The 21,979-nt window shown below is 35.1% G+C and overlaps 1 protein-coding gene across 2 annotated transcripts in view; it reads left to right on the top strand.

The window, feature by feature from the left end:
• DACH1 (dachshund family transcription factor 1) overlaps positions 1–21,979 on the top strand; it is a gene marked incomplete at both ends in the record, with an annotated part of 421,017 nt that overhangs the window by 355,027 nt on the left and 44,011 nt on the right. For both annotated transcript variants that reach the window (XM_080798598.1, XM_080798597.1), the window contains one exon: positions 18,627–18,778. In XM_080798598.1, the coding sequence (XP_080654724.1) occupies positions 18,627–18,778 (152 nt within the window). The remainder of the gene's footprint in view (positions 1–18,626; positions 18,779–21,979) is intronic.

Here is a 21,979-nt window from a genome sequence, read left to right on the forward strand (position 1 = left end):
GTGCTTTATATTATTCCTTCTACCGATACTAATGATCGATTTCAGTCATTGCTGATGATTGAATCTCTAGCTGGAAGCTAAATGGCATGTGTACGGAGGCAAGGGAAAGAAGAAGAAGAAAAGTATCACTTTTCTAGATTTGTATCTATAAGGAGGCAGCATGGTGTGCTACTTTTATTTTTCTTGTGTGCTATTTACTTCCTGATCTTTTTTCTTATTGAGTAAGCAAATAGGAATTCTTGGCTTAATTAAAGTCTTTGATAAGTAAAACATCAAAAGGAACATCAGCAAGTACTTAAGTTCCCTCCACCCTGTACCCCCCATCCTATAGGGTCTTCTTTCTAATTTTCTCAGTTTGGTTAATATCAAGTATTTTTCCTTGGGTCTCTATTACACCAACAAAACTTTCTATTTGACTTCTGCTTCTTCCTCAGGCCACACTTGAGTCACCAGTTCCTATGAATTTCTTGGCAGTAGCTCTAGAACTGGAATGCCTAACGAGTTGATAACAAGGCTTTAAACGGTAGATTTCTAAACGGGGCTGCCACTACTCTACTCCTATTTCTCCCATACTAGTGCTCTCATTGCCCACTCATGATTTTCTAGAATTCTCACTGAAGCAAAGATTAGGACTTGTCATGGGCCTCTCTCATTGTTTCCTATTACTGTCAGGGTTATTCCTACAAAGATTTCATTCATGGGATTTAGAACCAGATAAATTAGTGCAGTAGGAGAAAATATCTGTATGGTGAAATGGCATAAATGTGATTTCAAATTCTGTCTGTGTCCTTGACAAACTGTGTGACATTAGGAAAATTACACAATCTTTTTAAGATTCAGTCTTTTTTTATGGTGAAAGAGGATAATGCTATCAAGATTGTTCTGTGAGAATAACATAAAATGAGGCATGCAAAGGCCTAGTACATAGATAAAATAAGCATTTTACTGCAACATTGTTTATAATACCAAACGTTTAGCGCAATAGAAGAATGAATAAATAAAAGATAGCATGGTTGTATGATGTAATTTCATACAGCACTTCAAATGAATAAATAGATCTATGGGAACCATCTTAGAGAAGTCTCACAAACACAATAAAAGTTGGAAAAAAGATATTAACAGCATGCTGCTATTTATGTAAGCTCAACTCAAAAATATGCTACATATTTCTGAAGGTTGCACACATATATAGATATATTCAGATCTGTGTTTCTATGTATCATCTAGAGCTGTATGAACTAGAATGAAACACTACAAATTCATCATTTTAGTTGACTCTGAGAAGAAAGTGAGTGGAATGGGACAGAGATTAACAAGATGATAGAAGGAGCAGCTGTGGAATTGGGTAATTAAGTGTTCGTTTTTTTGGACATGTGAATTTCAGGATTCCTATTAGAGATCCCAGTGGAGATGTGAGTCCAGAGATGAGGGCAGTTCAGGCAAAAGGTCTGAGCTAAAGATATAAATTTTGGAGCCATCGGCATATAGATGGTATTTAAAGGTGTGGGTCTGAATGAGATCATGAGGGAATGCGTATAGCAAAGAGAAAAGGTCAGAAGGCACCCTGTAATGTTTTGAGCTTAAAAAGATTGGATAAAAAAGAAAAGCAATAAAGAGAGTAAGAAGAAGCTGCCATTGAGGTTTGGGGAGAAGAGAGAGAGAATGGTGTTTTGGAAACCAAGTGAAGAAAGAGTTTCAGGAATGAAGGAATGATCAACATGTCCAGGGCTGCTGCTAAGTAAGGGGAGGTCTGAGAATTGACAATCCGATGTGGCAATATTGACTTTACAATTGATTTTGAAAAAAGTAGTTTTATTAGAAAGGGAGAAATAAAAAATTGACTGAAATGAGTTCAAGATTAAGTCATGGGGAGATGAGGTTACAGAGTATACATAACACTTGAAAAGGGGTGGGACAAACTGGGACAGTAATTGAAGGGAAGAATGGTAACAAGAGAGATTTTCTTTTTTAGAACAGATGGGATATATTACAAGATAGTTACACGCATTTAGAATTATTCAGTAAAAGGAGGAAAGTCTATAAAGTGGGCACAGTTGCAGGCATTATATCCTAATTATTTAGTAAACAAGACAGAAAAAAGAATTACTTCCTCAGTATTATTAATTTTTTTGAAAACTTGATCTAGAATCCAGATTGGAAAGTGTAGAGTAACTGTAAGCCAGCTCTTCCCCTTAAAATTTGAAACTCCATGTTCGGGATACAGATAAAGTAAAATTACATCAAGTAATCAAGTAACAATATAACATTTAGTGTATTCTCATCTTTGAGTATATATGGCAAGCATCCAAAATGATACAAAGAAATATGTTATTCTTTTGTTTTCATCTTTCTAAGAGAAAATAAAAATAGTGAGAGTAAGCATCATGAGAGCCCAAGATACATGAAGAAATGGAAAGAAAAGTCTTGGCTATTTTAAATGAATTCAGGCCATGTGAATTATGTTTTAAGATATTTGAACTAAACTGCAGTTGAATTTGTTGGCCCATAGACAAGAGAGGTAATGGATGAGTAAACAAGCTAATGCAGTTATGATTTAAAAAAAAGAAAAGAAAGAATATACACATACAGTGTAAGAAGCCCCTTGAATATGACCCTAAAGAAGATTCTAAATCATTTTGTAAAAGAATTTCTCAGAAAACAAGGTGGTAATCACTAGGAATGGCATGGGCTCACTGGGATAACTTGTAACCTAGACTCGTTGCCTACCAGGGCAGTGTGGGAATAATTGGATGAAGAATTTCAGTAAACATTGATAAACAAGGGTTGTTTTGTGTTTTTTTTTAATGTTTAATAAATAGATGATAGAGAAAACATATTAATATTTGAAGAAGTTAATCTAAAGTAGAAGGCAAGTTTAGACCCTTGATATAAGGTTTGAGACATTAAATAATCTCTTTTTCCAAAATTTAGGTCTTAGCCGTGCCTTAAGATTTTGTATACTGATTATCCTTGATTCTGAACTTGGATTTCTCTTCCTCTAGGAAGTCCATGGATGAACTAAATATCCTTACTTTCTCCAATACTCCTTTCTATATTGAATTTGCTCTTCATCCATAAATAATTCCAGAAAGACTAACTTCTAATTTGGCTGATTTACCAACGAAACCAATTGGCAAGATATATTTATATTTCAGGATTAATCTGGTTTCCTAAAAAGTCTCAGTGAAATTTATGATTTACTATATTTGTGATGATTCCCAGATAAAAGGAAGTGACTCCAATGTGCATTCTCCTTCCAAAACTACTGTCCTGAGCAGTCCTAGGTGGGGACATATCAGAAACTTGAGTTTTGTGTGAATTTTGAAAATGCATATAAATGTACTCTTTTTACTTATTTCTTGTTATGGTATTTCTTTAATTTTTCTTTTTTTTCCTTTAAATTTTGTAATATAAAATGATATTAAGGGGCAATGTGAGTTTTTCACGTATATCAAGAATGCAGGAGCAAAACTTGCATGTTTGATTTGCTTGCTCAAATATGAAGCACTTTTTTTTTCTTATGTCATGTTAGTCAACCATACGGTACATCATTAGTTTTTGATTCATGATTCATTATTTGCCTATAACACCCAGTACTCATTACAACATATGCCCTCCTTAATACCCATCACCAGGCTACCCCATCCCTCCATCCCTGTCCCCTCTGATAACCTCAGATTGTTTCCCAGAGGTTATTAGGGGAAGGAAAGGAAAACTGAAGGGGGAAAAACAGAGGGGAAGATGAGCTATGAAGTACCTTCTAATAAAGTTGAATATTTTAATTGTTTTCAAATTTTCCATTAGTTTTAAGTCATTTATGAAATCTTGTTTCAATACATCTTAAAGTGTATGAGACAAAATAGAAGGTAGTAGTAAAACTTTCAGGTTCTTTCTAGGTTTTCCATTCTTTTGAAATCTTATTATAGGGGGACAAGGAATAAGTAATGAAAGATAATTTACTATGTCAAATAACAAACCTATTTATATTTGCCTAAAGCTTCTCGTGATAGTTTTTAAAGTAAATTAATTATCTCAATATAGAATAGTTACTGACTGACTAAATATGGAAGAGTTCTACTTACCTATTACCCATATGTTCCTCGAATTTACATTACTATGTGTGTATGTACATATAGTCATATGTATACATATACATATATACATATAAACACACATGACTATATACACATAGATATAAAATAAAATATACTTTTCTTTGAATTTTCTTCAAATGCATTAGATACTATAGGGTTATTCTATTTATAATTAACTTATCTCAATCCTTCTTCATATGTTGTTAAGAAGAATCTTTAATATGTATGCTTATAAACTTGATAATTCCGAGTAAAACTAAATACACAGAGTTAGCCTAAGAGATTAATTTATTTCATTTTGAAATACTTTTTAAACATTTATTTATTCACTCCACACGTATTTCTTGAGAGCCTAATAAATGCAACGCACCATTTGAGATAGAAGAAACACAATACCAACAATATAGAGAGAAATTTTATTCTTAAGGAGCTTGCATTTAATTAGGAAAGATTGAGAATAGGGAAATATACACAAAAATATTAAGTAGCTATGATGATAGTGTGATTTGAATTGAACATGCCACGGGAATGAAGAGTTACATGGGCATCTAAGGCTAAAATAGTTCCACATTCTCATGAGACTACATGGTTAGAAGTGCTTTTTCTGCACGATGATCAGTTCCCGAGCATGGTGGGCCACAACCTCATGTCTGGCCTACAGGAGCTCTGGCAATTTGAACCCCGCTAACTTCTCTGACACCTATACCAGCCAACTCTTCTCACATTCACTGGGTCTCATCCCCTGCCCTTCCTCATGTGCCTTAACACATGTTTCCTTTCCAGCTGAGATTTTTAAAGAAAATTTTTTGAAGTCCAATTTTTTTTTCAATTTTAATTTTTTAAAGTAGTCTCCACACCCACTGTGGAGCCCAGTGTGGTGATTGAACTCACAACCTTGAGAACAAGACCCGAGTTGAAATCAAGAATTGGACACTTTTTTTTTTAAATTTCATTTATTTATTTGTGAGACAGTGAGAGAGAGACAGAGAGCACAAGCAGGAGGAGGGGCAGAGCGAGAAGCAGACTTACCCCTGAGTGGGAAGCCTGACGCAGGGCTTGATCCCAGGGCCCCGGGATCATGACCTGAGCCAAAGTCAGATGCTTAACGACTGAGCCACCCAGGCGCCCTGCAGCTAAGATTCTTGATCTGTGCTGTCTTCTACCTTGAATGCATGAATTCTTTATGATATAAAAAAAAATTCCTCAAAACGAATCTAAGGCATCCATGCTATTAGACATAGAGAATATAAAGTAGAAGATAACAGAAAATAGTTTAATGGGCAAAAAAATGATTGGTGTTTTAAATTTGGAATTTAAAGCCATGTTAACATTTCAAACAGTTTTTTGAATTAAATTTAAAAACAGGTGATATAAAGGAAAACGTAGGCAACAAGACTCATTTTATATTCATTTTTTAATTTCTTCTGTGCCAACAGATGTGTTTTTCTTAAATATAATACATTAAAAAGCTTGTAACAACAATTTTATAAATCTGACAATGTCATCTTTTTTCTTTGCTACAGAGAACAAGTGGTTATAAATTGGAAATCAATGTTTTAAAACTTGTATGTAGTAAAGGTCCGGGAATTTGCATTATGTTTTTATGCTCTGAGAGTTGCAAAATAGCAGCTGTGCTGTTCAAGAATCCCCTTCTCGCCAAGGGAAGAGTGCTGACTTTGACATAAACATACACTCTTAACTTTTTATATTTCCCTAAATCCTAAAAATTAGTGCTCTCCTTTGCATTTTTATATGACTATGTTAGAAAGCAGTTAGTTTTAAAGGAAGAAGTTGTAAAATCTCAATAGGTAAAAGGGATATAAAGGTCATTTAGTTTAACCTCCTATCAATTTCTAGAGAGGAGTTTCTATAATATTCTTGACAGGATGCTTATCAACCTTTGCATAGACCCTCTCTCATGGCATGTCCACTATTGCCAAAAAACAGCCAACATCACTTTTAGATAGATGAATCAAATCTTAATGTTTCCTTACACATAGTCACTAGTCCCTTTTCTGTACTAATAGCCACAAAGATATTCACTCAATTTTTAAAACTTGAGGTTTTAAAACTTAGATTAAAATATCATAAATAAAGTAGCATAAATACTTTTTTACGCTGGATTCACATTTCTAAAAAGGCAACCCAGACTAAAAGCATTTTATATTACATATCTTCCCAGTCAGTCAGATTCAGCTAATTTAAAATGTAGACGAACCTCAGCTAAAACTTATCTTTATTAATATAAGAACAAAGGGCTTAACAAATTAACTAGTTTTGAAGGTAAATTATATCAGATATTCAACCAGTTAATGATAAATTTGTGTCATGTGCCAGGCAGGGAGGTTACACAGGTGAACAAGATGGACAGAATTACTGCCCTCACAGCTTTTCACGTTACAGACACTTAAGGAAATAAACCTGCAAAAAAATTTTGGGGGGGGGCGCCTGGGTGGCTTCAGTGGGTTAAGCCTCTGCCTTCGGCTCGGGTCATGATCTTAGGGTCCTGGGATCTAGCCCTACATCCGGCTCTCTGCTCAGCGGGGAGCCTGCTTCCCCCACAACCCACCACCTGCCTCTCTGCCTACTTGTGATCTCTCTCTCTCTCTCTGTCAAATAAATAAATAAAATCTTTAAAAAAATTTTTTTTTTTTTTTTTTTGGTTAGAATTTTCACTGAAGTTGATCATTTGAAAGAGTCTCGGTGAAATGTATTAATTGTTAGTTGTTACGAATGGGAGGGAAAACGTGAATTGGTTCAAGCCAGTGAAGCTGAAGGTATAGAACTATTAGGTCATCACCTCAGGAGACTTTCTGTCTCAAGAGATTGTGGCAAGGGAGGTAGGAAGAAAGCGACATACAAAAACACACCTGTGGCTTGGAAGGAGTCATTACTGGTGATAAATTAGTAGACTTAAATAAGTCAATTTCTCTAGATCTGCAAGCTAATGTCTAGGGCAGCATCTCCGCAGCCTGGTACGTGATAGCTTACCAGAGTGGGGTAGCAGTCCAGAACTCAGGGAGATTCTGGCATGAGCATGGAGCACTGTGATGGATCACAGAGTGGCTGGGCTGGTATTGGAAAGCTGAACACAGATCTTACGGTGGAAAGTGAGGCAAGTTCATGGCTGGGGTTATGTGATGAGGAAATTCAGAAGCTGAATTGGAACAAGTACAGAAGACAATTTGTGGTGATATCCAAGGTTGAATTGAATTGTAGCTGATGGATGGGTAAGGCATGGGACTAACTCTTTCTGAAGTGAATCCTTTGGCCAGTAATTTTTTGTTTTAGGAATCTTTAAGTAGGCCTTGTTTTCTTACCTCATGGGATGCATGTGCCAATTTAAAAGTGTTACTTGCGTGGTTAAATATTTCTCACAAAGAAAGTATAGACTCTGTCAGTATGGCTGACATTTAGTAAAGGTGTAGAGTGGGGAAATTTGTAGAGGGTAACTGTGTGGGCCACCTAAATTAAGGATGATATTAAGTGTCTGTTAAACTCACGGCTGCAGTTCTCTAGTCCCACGTGGTGAGAATCTGGTATTTCACTTCTGAGATAGGTGTCTTTGATTACAAGTGAACGGTCACCAGTGAGACAGTACAAATCACCAATCTGGATGAATCTTGGCTGCCTTGGATGGCCAGTGGCTAGGTGTTAAGGAGTAAGTCAAGCCTTAATTAAGAAGGCATGAGATACAAGTGTCTAAGTCTTCTTTCTAGTCTGAGATAAAATAATTACAAAATTATTGCCTTTTTTGGAATGTATGTCTCTTATACTCGAACACATATAACAAGACATTTTAGAAATTCTTACAGATAATTTATATTCCTTGTGTTTAAAGGCTCTGGAACAAGGCTGCTTGGGTTCGAATTTGGCTCCTCTCCTTACTAGCCGAGTTATCTTGGCAAGTTAATTAACTTATTTTTACTTCTTTCTACTCATGCGTAAAATGAGTATAAGACTAGTAACAATGTAACAGAATTATTGAGAGGATTAAATTAGTTAATGCATGCAAAGTGCTTGGAACATTGCTTTGCACACATAGAAAGCACTCAATATATGCTAGTTATTTTGATGATAATGTTGATGATCATCATCATACCAATGCCTCTGACTTTTGAAAGAAAAATGAGTTAATAGAATTTTTACTGCATAGCATTATTTTTATGTTAAATCTTTTTTGTTGTAGAAAATTTCAAACAAGCATAAAATTAGTATAATGAACCATCCATATACCTACCCATCATTTGGCTTTAACAATGACTTGTCTCCTAAATTCCCCCACCTAATTTCTCCTCTTCTCCAGAGAATTTTTTTTTAAGTTTTTTTTTTTTTTAAGATTTTATTTATTTATTTGACAGACAGAGAGTACAAGCAGGGAAGAATCTCAGGGAGAGGGAGGAGTAGACTCCTCACTGAGCATAGAGCCTGGCACGGGGCTAGATCCCAGGACCCTGGGGTCATGACGGGAGCTGAAGGCAGACCCTTAACCGACTGAGCCACCCAGGTGTCCTGCTCCCCCAGAGAATTTTGAAGTCAATTCCAAACATATTTTACTTAATCTGTAAATATTTTTTTCTTTATTTTCAGTCTGTATCTCTTAAACATAAGGGCTCTTGTCTTTAAACCACAATCACATTATTATTACCACCCCTAAAATTCCTTAATATTTTTTAAATATCCTGCCATGTTTCACATTTGATCAATTGTCTTAAATGTATGTATATTTGTGGGTATGCTTACCCTTGCAAGCATTCGAAATATTCTTTCCCAGTATTTCCCCTAAACTGACACTATAACTTTCAATGAAGAAAGAAGTGAGAATTTACGAACTTGGGTTTGAAGAACTGTGGGTCAGTCACTTACTGGACTTCTTTTATCTGAAAAATGAGAACTTACACCCAATGATGTCCAAAGACATCTCAGAACCTTTCACCTTTCCATGCTAATTTTAGTCTAAAAACTATGTGCAGATCCAAGTGCAAGTAATCCACAATACCAGAGCTCCTTTATCTTTCGGGGGTAATTTGGGAATTGTTCCATTTTATTTACTCAGCAGAAGATTCATTTTCAGCTTGGAGACTCCTAAATGAAACAGACCCGCGCAGGGATGACAAGAAGAAACCAGGATCTCAAAGTATGGCACTGTGTGAGAGTGCCCCGTGTTCTCCTCTTTTTCTCTTTACTTCTGAAGTCTTATTAGTTTTGAAAAGGCCTTGAATTGATGTGACAACCCCTCCCTCCCTCCCCCCGAAAATTCTCAAAGCACATTTCAGAAACTCATTTTTGGCAGATGTAAATTTAAGTAAATTGGCCAAGGTCACAGCACAATAAGGGCAGAGTTATCAAGGGAATGCAGCTTCCTGCTTTTTCCACCATCCATGAAATTAGAGTAACTCCACCCCTTAAAATGAAAGGGTCTCCTTTTTTTTTGTTCTTTTGGAAATTACGAACCACAATTTGGAAACGTTTTCTACCATTAACTCAGGCTCTCCTAAGTGGTCTTTTAGAATCATGAAATGTTTGTGCACATTTCAACCGCCCTTACTGTATATATCGCAACCAAGACAATTTGCTACAAAAGGATAGTGCATTTTTGTGTTTGGCCTGAACCATCAGATTTTCTTTTCATGCAGTGTGACATGATGAAGCAGCTATCTGTAGGAACAAAACTAGTTCACTTTCTATGGGCAAGCACAGACTGTAAAGTAGATTATTAAAGTACACAGAAATAGAAAATTAGATCAGAAGTGATGTTTTACTGTGAGGTCTTCTTTGGGCCTTATAAAATGAGAAAGAACTAACCTTGTTCTATTTCTGAGTCCTGCAAAAAGCCTCATAGCAGGCATATCACCTTTAATTAGGTTTCTGCTTTTGGGAAGCATTTTACCAGCCCCCTTTCATTTATTTTTAATGATGTTATCACTAACAGGCAAACAGTCCCTTAATAAAACAAAAACAGTTTCTATATAAAGTCTGGTGTACATGTCCTGAGTCAGTCATCTAAAAACAAATGTTATGATTGTTTCCGTTGTGCTCTTAGAACCCTTAATGGCCCTACTGTGCAGATATGCAAAACATCAACCGAGGAAATATAACCATGTCTGTTATGCAGCTTTCAATAAATGTTTTCCCATATTCACTTGCAGTATCAGCAGCGAGGTTAAAACCTACAAGGTCATGGAAAAGACAGAAAGGTCAATTAAGTGGATCTTTTCAGCATAGCATGCCAGCTCTCTCACAAACACTATGACTTATGACTTTAACAAACAAGCAGGGGTAAAAGCCACGACAGTGTTTTAAAGGTAAATGTGTGTGTGTGTGTGTGTGTGTGTGTTTAATGTTCAGTACTGTTCCATTTTTTCTAAGAAATCCCAAGCTGTGGAAAGAAAAAAAAAAATGTAAGCACAGCTCTCAGAGTCCTTCATTTCCATCTTGTCAGGTGCCAGAGACCGTGAGGAGTCTACTGTCAAGGCCATGTTTGGAAATATAAAGCTTGGTAGAGAGTTTCCTTCATGCATAGATTTTTGAAATACAAATGTAGAATAGCCAGAAATTAAAGACTGTCTTGAGAATAATGGTTGAAAATAAGCTTACCATTTAAAAATACAAAGTTTCGGGGTGCCTGGGTAGCTCAGTGGGTTAAAGTCTCTGCCTTTGGCTCAGGTCACGATCCCAGGGTTCTGGGATCGAGCCCCGCGTCGGGCCCTCTGCTCAGCAGGGAGCCTGCTTCCCCCTCTCTCTCTGCCTGCCTCTCTGCCTTCTTGTGATCTCTGTGTGTCAAATAAATAAATAAAATCTTTTAAAAAAATACAAAGTTTCTCCCTGCTTTCCTTGAAAGGTCATCCCTGTACACTTTCCTTATACGACCGCTGGACCTCCTCCTGTTTAAATCTTTCCCAATATTCCATGCCGATTTCTAATGTACCGTGCCATGAAATTTTATTTTTCTTCACTCTGATCTCAACGTGTATCATCGAAATGTAATCTCTTCTTTTCCTAAGTAACCACTGGGTGCCATTGGAATCAGTCTTTTGCACATGACCTTATTGAGATTATATTGTATGCATTTTTTCTTTATCTTCTTCCTAGAGCTTCCTCCTAACTCAACATAATGCCTATGAAATTGTCTTGTAATCGATAGAGTGGTTTTCCAATAGAAGGTATTTTTAGCTTTGCTATCATGGATGTGGCGAAACCTCAGGGTGAGCAAGAGACTACATCCTTCTCATTTCTGCCTTGTTTACTGCTCCAGCTTTTGTCTCCACTCATCTCATTCACATATTCCTTCAACAGACATTAGTAAGTGCTTACCCTGGCTAGGGAGCTGAGACTCTGTTTTATTTCTGCCTCTAAGGAGTGGTCCCTGACTTCCATCAGCATCCCAAAGGTAAACTGCACAAAAGGCAGTAACCACGGATAAAGATAATTGCATCTGTTGCAATACATCCTTTAAATGCACTCAATTAGGCAGAACTGTGAATTTGGTGTACATCTTGGCACACCTACGGCATTCCGCCAAACACACGCTTGCAATGATCTCCTTTCCGTATCAAGTCCTTTCCTTCGTTCACCCAAACTCAAAATCCAGATACTGCTTCAAGTATATCCAAGGAAACTCAGAGTGTTTTTGTGCTTCTGACAGTCTATTTCTCCAAGATCTGTACTGTTTTCTTTCCGTGTAAGTCACCTTATCCATTTCCTCTAGGTGCTGCTGCCCGAAGAGAAGTTGATAAACTAGTTCATATCCTTTTGCCCTTTCTCAAGTTATTTCTATCCTAGTTAATTTTAACTGTTCGCTGAACTAATTCAGGGTTAGTTTGTAGAAGGCAACTATAATAATGTATAGTAATAATTTCATTATCAGCACGATACTTCATCATCACAAGCCTCATTAGAGAGAAAGAGTGCAGTGGTCTCAAGCTTATGGTACAGCCAGCATTCCCTCTGTGGCACACTGAAGGCAAGTTTACAAAATGAAGTGTGTAATACATTTAGTTATTTGTTACTTACTGATAGTTTGTTAGCATTTTATATTTTACAAAGCACTTTCATATACATAATCTAATTGGATATAAGGTATAATCCTTTGAGTTTGTAATCATCTTTTTAGTAAATAAATCAAATGAGGCTCATAGACTCTAAGAGATGGATTTTTTTGCTCTACTATTTGCTAATACTTGCTAGAGCCAGGGCTTGAACTCACACTTTCTGAATTTAGCCTGGCTTGCTTTTTAATTTACCAGAGCTGTATCCAGAATTTGAAAAGTAGGTTTAAAGTTAAATACAGGAAATTAGCCTCATTCTATCATACCCCTGGATATTTTATAAGAACTGAAATAGATACATGAAATTCATGCAAATAAATTTTAATGTGATATTTGGGAATTCGTTATTTTATGAGAAGATGAAAATAGAAAGAAAAAGATTTACATGACCATTTCTAATTTAAGATTACATTCTGGATCACGTTATTCAACTTTATTATTAATTTCCATTGCCAAATTAAAGCCAGAGTCCTACAGTAGGAATGAACTAAGATTGAGGATATGGTTGAACTCAATTTAAATGACTACGTTTTATGTCTGGATATAAGTTTTAAAACATTCTTAAACACCAATCCTTAATATTTTAGATTATCCGTGCCTGTACTCCAGTTGAATAATGTGGCTGATGAGTTTACGAAAACACCAATAAATTTAACTTTCTAGATAATTGTAATGGAAATTTATCAAAATGCCAAAGAAGAGTTCATATTTTTGTAAATAACTAATCATAGAGATTACCATATTTTCTAGAATCTTTGTCAACATTTTTTCACTTTTCCAGTACAAAAATATAATATTTGCAATGCAAAATCCCAGATCACTTGTAAACATTAAATATGGAGACTTTTTTATTTTAATAATGTTGCTATCTACTTTACATCAAAATGAATAAATGTGAATTCCCTTGGAACGTGTGGTTTTCTAAAAGTGAACATTTTTCTACTTGGAATTTATGGTATAATAAAAGACATCAGACACAAAAAGACACACACACACACACACACACACACACACACACACACAAGAACTTGAAAGAGAATATATAATTCAAACCCAAAGGGATTAGTTATGAAAATAACAACTGAGTTAGATTTTATTAACAGGAAAGAAAACATTTTAAAAGTAGAGGCCCATTATTTTTTTAAACAACATTGTTCCTTAGGATATCCTGCTAAATTGTTATGTGTGATAAGATTGGATGGAAAAAAAAGCTGTCCTACAGAGACATCAATCTTACTGATAGTCATTTATTGATATGTGACTTAAACTATGAGGAGAATCATGAAATGAAATGATGAAAAGAAAGAAATAACATTTTTTCATACTTTATTGATTTTGGATTTTTAAACACATTTTCTTATCTTCTATTTTTATCTTGCCCATCATGTCCTAAATGATATTAATTAATCGTATGGTGTTCTATCTGTCATTATATTTCTCATATAATTATAAAAATGGTCATTGGTATTTTTTCTGGTTAACAGATGAAATCATGTGTGAGATGGTAATGTGTGTGCTTCTATTTTCCTTTAGAAAGCCACTGTGGTTCCCTGTAACTAAATTAAAATACAAGAAAGTTAAAAACCATCCTTTCTTAGGAATTTAAAAATAACAAGAACTCCTTTGAGAACTGGCATAACTACTAGTCCCCTATGGATATGGAGTCCTTAAAAAAAAATTGTACCCTAGTTAATGCAGCTTTCAAAAGTGCTTCCTTCATTTTTAGGAGGACACACCCTTCCCTGTATCTAATTTGCCATCCCGGGTGTGGGGAGTGCCTGTCTTATAAATGGCTGAACATTTCCTAATTAGATAAAATGAAGCAAGAAAACTCAAGAATCCTTGTAAAATGGAGTTTGTAAACCTAAAGAATCAAGAGCTTGCTCTGAAATTTTGTGTTTATGCGACTCAATTCTTTTGTAGTCAATACAGGCAAAATCTCCAGTCGATATAGGTGAAATGTCCACTCAACTAATTTTTAAGAATTTTTATAAGAAATAATAGAACATGAAACTTTAGATTTGCATGACACTAGAGCTTGTGTCATTCAACCTGCTATTTTTTTTTTTTAACTTGAGGAAAGTGAAGCCTGAAGAAGTTGTTACCTGTCCAAAGTAGCTGATACTCACTGGACACTAAGATATTTTCTTTATATATCTCAAAGTATACAAAGTGTTATGTCCTGTTTTCATCATCTATGGCCATGTAACAAATCACACCAACATTTAGTGTTTTAAACCATCAAACATTTAAAATCTCAGTTTCTGTGGATCAGGATCTGGGTGCAACTTAGCCGGGTGGTTGTCGTTTAAGATCTCTCAGGAGGTTTCAGTTCTGCTGTCAGCTGAGGATATAGCCTCATCAAAAGGTTCCACTGGGCAGGGGGACTCTGCTTTCAAGCCAACTCACATGGTTTTTGGAAGGCCTCAGTCCCTGGTCATGTGCACCTCCACAGGGCTGTCCCATGACATGACAGCTGGTTTTCCCCAGGACAAGAAATGCAAGAGAAAGAGAGAGAGAGAGAGAGACAAATGGAAATTATAAACTTTTTATAACAAAATCTTGGAAGTGACTTTCCATCACATTTGTTTTTCTCTGTTAGATCTGACTCAGACTGAGGGCAAGGTTCTGGATAGGATGTGTATAATAGGAAGGAGGATTCATCAGAGGTCATCTTAGAGGCTACTACATACCTACCACAAGCCCAGAGAAAATATTCTCCAAGTACTTGTCAAGTAAATTAAAAGATATATTAGTTATTTAACTCTTTCCAGTAAAATATCTTACATGATAAAATTGGAACACGAACTCTTAAGTAAACAATAGTATTCTGTGTGTGTTATTCTTGCTGATCTTATACTTGCAGTGGTCATATAAGAGAGTGTTCTTACACTTAGGAAATATGCAGTGAAGTTTTAGGATTAAAAGGGAAGATGGTTCAAACATATGCACACACACACACAGAACAAGAGAGGGAGAGAGAAATAATTTAAAAGCAAACATGGCAAAATGCATACGATTGGTGAATTGAAGTAAAGAGTTGAATTAGTTTTCTAGGGGTGATTTTTAACAAATTGCCATGATCTTGATGGCTTTAAATAACTTTCTTACTGGAGGCTTGGAAGACAGAGGTCTAAAATCAAGGTATTAGCAGGGATAAGCTCCCTCCAAGAGGCTATAAAGGAGAATCCATTCTTTACCTCTTGTAGCATTTGGTGGTATCAGCAGGATGCATTGACTATGCCTGGGAGATCCTGATCTCTGTCTCTATCTCCTCTTTGCCTCCCACTCTCCACTGTGGATCTCTTCTGTCTCCCTAAAGTCTCACTCTGCCTTTCTCTTATAAGGATACCTGTCACTGGATTTAGCACCCATCCTAAACCAAGATGATGATCTCATCTCAAGATGTTTAATTTAATCACATCTATAAAAACCCTCTTTCCAAGGAAGCTAACATTCCTAGGTTCCCGGATTAGGCATGGACATATATTTTGGGGGGCTGCCAGACAACCCACTATGTGAGTATAGAGAAGTTCTTTGTACAATTCTTGCAACTTTCCCGTAAGTTTAAAATTATTTGAAAGCAAACTATTCAAGAAGAAAAAACAGATTACGTTGTCAAGTGCTGTAATAATCCAGAGAATATGGCATCTGACAAGCTTTCTTTTAAAGATAAAACTTAAAAAATATGTACAGATCTATCAAATTGGAATAAGGTGTTTTGTGAATTTGCGCCTCATCATCATTCATTGTTTGAAGTCAGTGGAGATTATGTAATGTCAAAACTCTTTTCCATGTTGTCTGGCCTCTCAAACATTTGCTTTAATCTTCATAGAACATTTAGGATATCAAAGGTCACTTTTCTTTCAAAAGGAAGAACTGTGTTCCTAATTTTACTATCTTTGTGAGAAGACTAAATGAGACTTTCCATGATGTTAATTGCCATAAGATGACAACTTTTTAGTAGGGTCTTGAAGCCCAAAGGAATATTTTTGTTTTGTATGTTTGATCTTGATTAGTTTGTCTTCTTTTCAAAAATGTATATTGATCTTAAGAATCACCCCTTTTTAAAATTTCTTTAGTCATCATTGTGCCCTAAATTTGATTGTTTCTTAGCTACATGTTGAGTTAAAGTGGACTTATGCAGTATCTCTGCTGTATAAAATGATGAGTGAATGAATCCAATCGTGTAAGTCTATACTAGATGATAGTTGAAACCTTGAAGACCGAGGTGTGCATTCCATTGAAGCAACTGCAGAAAAAAATATCTCACACACACACACACGCACACACACACACACAATCACACTCACATATACCTAGAACAATTTTAATCCCAGGGGAGTAGGGGGCTGGGGAATGGAGTAGAATGGAAGACAATTGGGATCAGTCACTCCAGTTCAGATAAGCTACTTGAAGCTTGCAGATTGTGTTTTTCAGTGTTCTATCCTCAGCACATTGTTTATGTAAAGTAAATATTGGCTTTGTAAATGTATGTATCATGAGTGATTTTAGGAATTAATTCACACAACAGCCAAACGTAGCCAAGCATAAATGTACTGAAGTTAAATCAAATAGTCATGGGGATGATGGAACTTACAATCAAATGTGTGCGCGTGTATATGCATGTGTGTCTACACATTCATATGGCGCTTTTTTCTTGGACATTCTTTAAAGGATTGTGGAATCAGTCTCTAAAGCTGAAAGCAAACTCAGGTGGTCATCTGGTTCCATGCCTTTTTTCAAGAGACAAGCAATTATTATCCCCATGATCTATTAAGCCACATTTTCTTTAGCATGTGACAGCTAAGGTGATGCTGATCGAAAAATATTGCTCTCCATTCTTAAACAATTTCACATGCACATAGATGTTTAACAAGCGCCTTTTTGGAGCTATTATGAGAAAGCACTAGCAGCCTTGGTCTGGAGGAGTAATTTATGACAGCTAGGTAAAGGGTGTCCAAGATCATCTTGATCACATTAGCCATGCAGTAGCCCTACCCCTGCACTGCGGTCTCTCTTTAACCCTGGTGACAAGAGTGATAAAAAAAATAACGACACAGTGAGTCTTCCTTTAGCTGCTCACTGCGTTGCTTCTAGTACCTGCCGCCTCAGATCGCCTGTCAGTAAGTGAACGGGAAAGGGAGTGGAAGGAGAGACTGCTGAGGAGTGGGTGTGTGATATTGAGAGGCAGCTAATAGATGGCTTGTGTCCCATACTCTCCTCCCCAGTCTTTCTTTCCTTTTGGTTTGTTAACTAGAAATGTGGAACAGCGAGGGAGATGAATTTAACTTGTTCTGACATTAGTTAGAGACAGAGAAGTGTGGCTACTTCCATAATATTTCTGCCCCACAGAGAGGTAATTGGAAAACGTGTTGTGTGGTTAGGTGTTGTAATGAAAAATAAAGGAATGATCGAGAACAGTGGAATCAAATTATAAGCATAAAGGCAAGTGTGCTGAAATTTTTAGCCACTTGCAAAATTGAGAGATACTATCAGGACTGTGCAAATACATTGCTCTGATTAATTTTCCTGGGGTGAAATATGAAAATATTTATAAAATTGAGAATCCTGCCATGAATAAAATTTTCTCTGTGATGTAATAAACTAAGCCATAACTTGTATCTATCTTAAATGAAACTGTAAAAATGTTTAAATAATAAAGAACTGAATGAAAAGATTTCGCTGGGTGAGTAAAAAGAATTCATATCAGGACACTACTCCAGGTTGCTTAAAATATTGAAAAATATTCAATAAATAAAGACTAATTGATCTTAGAGGGTTTTATATTTGAAATTCTAAATATTGTTATGGAAGTTGTGTTTTATTCCCTTTTCTTTAGGACTAGTTTTTTAGTATGAAGGTAAAAGGGATTCAGGGTCAAAGAATTAGATCTTTAATTTTAATGATATTGAGTAATTCAGTTTTACTTTAGGGAAAAAATATTTGATTTCAGTTTTTCTTTTTAGTTGTAAAATGACAAATTTCAATTGTACATTCTTTTATAGATTCTTTAGGAATATATTTGAGCAAATCATTGATATAAAAGGAAGGGTTAATTGAGAAACAAACATACTAATATACAAAGCATTTCTTTTATATGAAGCTCTAGAAATATTCTATTGTCAATCCAAACAGAACAAACTAGAATGAGATAATTGGGAAGGTGCCCATAAAGTCAGCCTGAGTATATTATCACAACTATATGTGAGATAATATTTGTTTTAAAAAGATTCTATGGCACTGTAAACTCAGTCTCATTAGAGACTGCATTTAAAAGGCTTATAAAGTTACTCATTAATGTTATCTTGTTGTATCTCCACAGCTTTTTCATTAAAGAAAATTCAGCAGAAAGCATTTTCTCCTGATAGCAGGAACCAATTTGCAATAAATGTTCTGGAAACCACTAGGGAAGCCATTACTGAGGTCTAATAAAAACAGACAAGCGTAACTTGTTCTATATTTTTGTTTCAATCACATACAGATGAGACCCCGCTTTCCACACCAACCGCAAGAGACAGCCTCGACAAACTTTCTCTAACTGGGCATGGACAACCACTACCTCCAGGTTTTCCACCTCCTTTTCTGTTTCCTGATGGACTGTCTTCCATAGAGACCCTTCTGACTAACATACAGGTAGGCCTTGTTTGTCATCTGGAAGGTAAACACGCGGAAGACCCAGCTGTAGATTTTTCTCAGTTTCTTACGATTCCAACTTAATCTGTTCATGGGTTTGACCGAACCATGGCATTGGACCGTTTCCAGCAATTTAAGATTTTAAACTTGCTACGCTAATCAAGTTGGTTTAGAAATACTGATATATTCAACCTTAATAAAAGCTTCGATGAAAATGACCTGGCCATTTGAAAAATCATTCTCCTTATTGCCAGCTTGATGGGAGGAATCTAACTGTTTAAGTTTGTCTGATTTACTCAACGACGGCACACCAGTTCTAATAAATATTTAGTTATTTTTAAACTGCTGGCCTTCCAGTGAGGAAATGATATGTTTAGTCACTTAGAATATGTCTAATATAAAAGAATCCAAAAAATCCCTTCTTTCGTAAATAAGTTTGTTTCAGTTAATAGGATTTCTTCAAAGAATAGACTTCAAAAAGCTATACAAAACTTTCTACGGATTTCCTATGTAGTCCTCAGGATGTATATTTTACGTACAGTACATTATGAATCAAAAATACTTACAGTTAACAATAACATTGAGCATGGAGCCAAAATAAGAGTGTTTGGGATACAAGAAAGCATAATTTTCTTGCCCACACATGAAGCGATCATGTGGACCCCAGATGGAGATTTTCGCCATCTACTTCTCCATATTTGGAGTAGCTAATAATAAGAATGTGCTTGTAGATATTGTGCTGTTAATTTTTTTTTTTTTAAGTTTTACTCTAGCTCTCGATTCTTAGTGGATATTTTTCTGTACACATTTCCTACCATATTAAACTTTCTCCCAGTAGAAATGTAATTAATTTTATTTACCTCTCCAAGGACATAACAGAAGGCCTTTAATGTAACATATCTTCTCATTTATTAATGTGGCATTTTTAATACTAATGTAATTAGAGTCTCCAGAACTGTATTCAACTTCAAGGTTTTATATCTCAGTAATTGAAATAAATCATCAATCTAGCCTTAACTTAATCAAGGCCAAATAATTGATTATATTTAAAAGTAAACATGGACTCTTTTTTTTCTAAATTTGACCCATATTATTATTTTCTTATGTGGTAGAATTTTTAATGAATTTCTCTTTTGTGAAATTAAATGATTTCAGAAAATATCCCTCAACATTTCTGAATTTATACTCTGAAAGGAGGAAATAATTAATTTTGTTATGTTTACAGCTCCATATGAAGCAAAGAAAAAGCTAAGGGTTTACTTAAAATTCTCTATCCAGTTGTATGTATCTTCATTAACTAAAATGTCTTTAAGCAGGAAAGTGGTCATTTAATTTAAGTTTCAGTGGAGAAAACATTTCTGGGTTTTATCAGCATACCCCAGCTTGCCCATCTGATAAGTGGGTGTACACATGGACTCTGGCATTTTAAGTCAGATGCTGTCAGTTTGAGTGTATTATCCACCACCCTCCCCCCCACCACACACACCGGAAATGGATCTGCATCACCTCAAACTATAATTATTTCTTAAAAAAAGAAGAAGAAAGAAAAGAAAACCCCAGTTTTAAAAAATGTACATATTTTAGACAAATATTTTATTGAAGGTATCTCTAGACTTAATATACTCTCCTTTCTGACCTTCCAACCAGTCTTGTGGACATATTTTAGCAAGAGTTGATGATGGGACAATAGTCAAGGCAAACTACATTGTTTATTGCTAGTTTCAAATCACAGGGATCTGGGTTCATCAAAGTTAAAACACCTACAATAAGAATACTTTGTTAAGAATAAATTATGCTTGTCCCTTTCAGTGCATTCACATATGTGTACATAAGATGAAATAAAAATTAAAAATCTTACTGAGTTCCATGCATAGGAATACATACATATACACAATACATGCATGTACACATATACGCATGTACACATATATACATGTACACATATATACACATACACATATATGGGATTTATGTTTAGTAATGGTTTCACATCATTTTTCAAAAGGTTACGAATGCTAGCTTTTTTTATTATTGCCACATTTATTGAGTTATAGTAATATCCTAGGAATGGTATAGAATATTTAAGTAGTCATGACCCTGGCTTATTGGGCATACAATATAAATGTGTTTGCTGCCCAAATTCTAATTTGAGTAATTACATTCTGCCTACCTCAATTTCCTCTGCAATTTCAATTATATATAACAGGGTTCTCTGCTTTCTATTTCAAAATGGTAACATACTTTTTGTGTAGTAAATTTAAAGATCCATATTTCTTTTGGAGCTATTTTATCAGGGTGGCAATGAAAAACATTTGAGTTAAAAATGTTCGCATGTTTCAAATCATACAATACCATATATGGAATTAAAGCTTTATTATGTATTCTTACTATTTTAATTAAATCAAAGACATTGGGTCAGATTTAAATTTAATGTTTAGATGTCTCTTTTTTCTTATAATTAATGACCAAAAGCCCTTTAAAACATGTTTAAGTGTTTATTGTTCCAATATTAAATAATTTAATCTTCTGATACTGTATAATTTGATAAATCTCAATTTTAAAATTGATAATGGTTGGTACAGTTGTCCCTGCCATGACATATCAAAATTGAATTTTCATAAAATTTTTTCTTTGTGTTTTCAAGGAGGACCTGTAGAAAAAGACTACATACTAGTATTTTAAATATGCCATAAATACTATACATACTAAATATATATCTACAGTATAATAATTTCACTTTAGTGAGTGATATGCATTCATTCCAGGTTTTCCTTTTTAGGATTTTTAAAAATTTTGTTTTATGTGAAATTTTGTTTTTCTCAATGTGGGCAATCTTTTATTATGCCTTCCTTGTTCAAACATGTCCATGGAGAACTCCCTGTGAAATTTTAGGGGAGGATACTAGAATTTCAGTGTCAATTTACTGAATGTGACCCCTTCAAACATTGACTACCCAATTAACAAACACACTTAAAGAAGGATTTTACTCTCTTTTCTTAATCTGAGCTTTTATGCTGTAAATCAGAGCTACAATCCATTTGTGCACAGGATTAGGAACAAATAATTTACATTGTTTGTCTTATTATAAGAATTAATTAAAATGACTTACAAATATTAAAATAGGAATAGGTAAATAAGTTAAAAAAGAAAGGTAAAATAAGGCAGAGAATATAAAATTAGTTATAAATGAGGTTAACATTG

The sequence above is a fragment of the Martes martes genome (assembly GCF_963455335.1).
Source record: "Martes martes genome assembly, chromosome: 3".
Lineage (NCBI taxonomy): Eukaryota > Metazoa > Chordata > Mammalia > Carnivora > Mustelidae > Martes > Martes martes.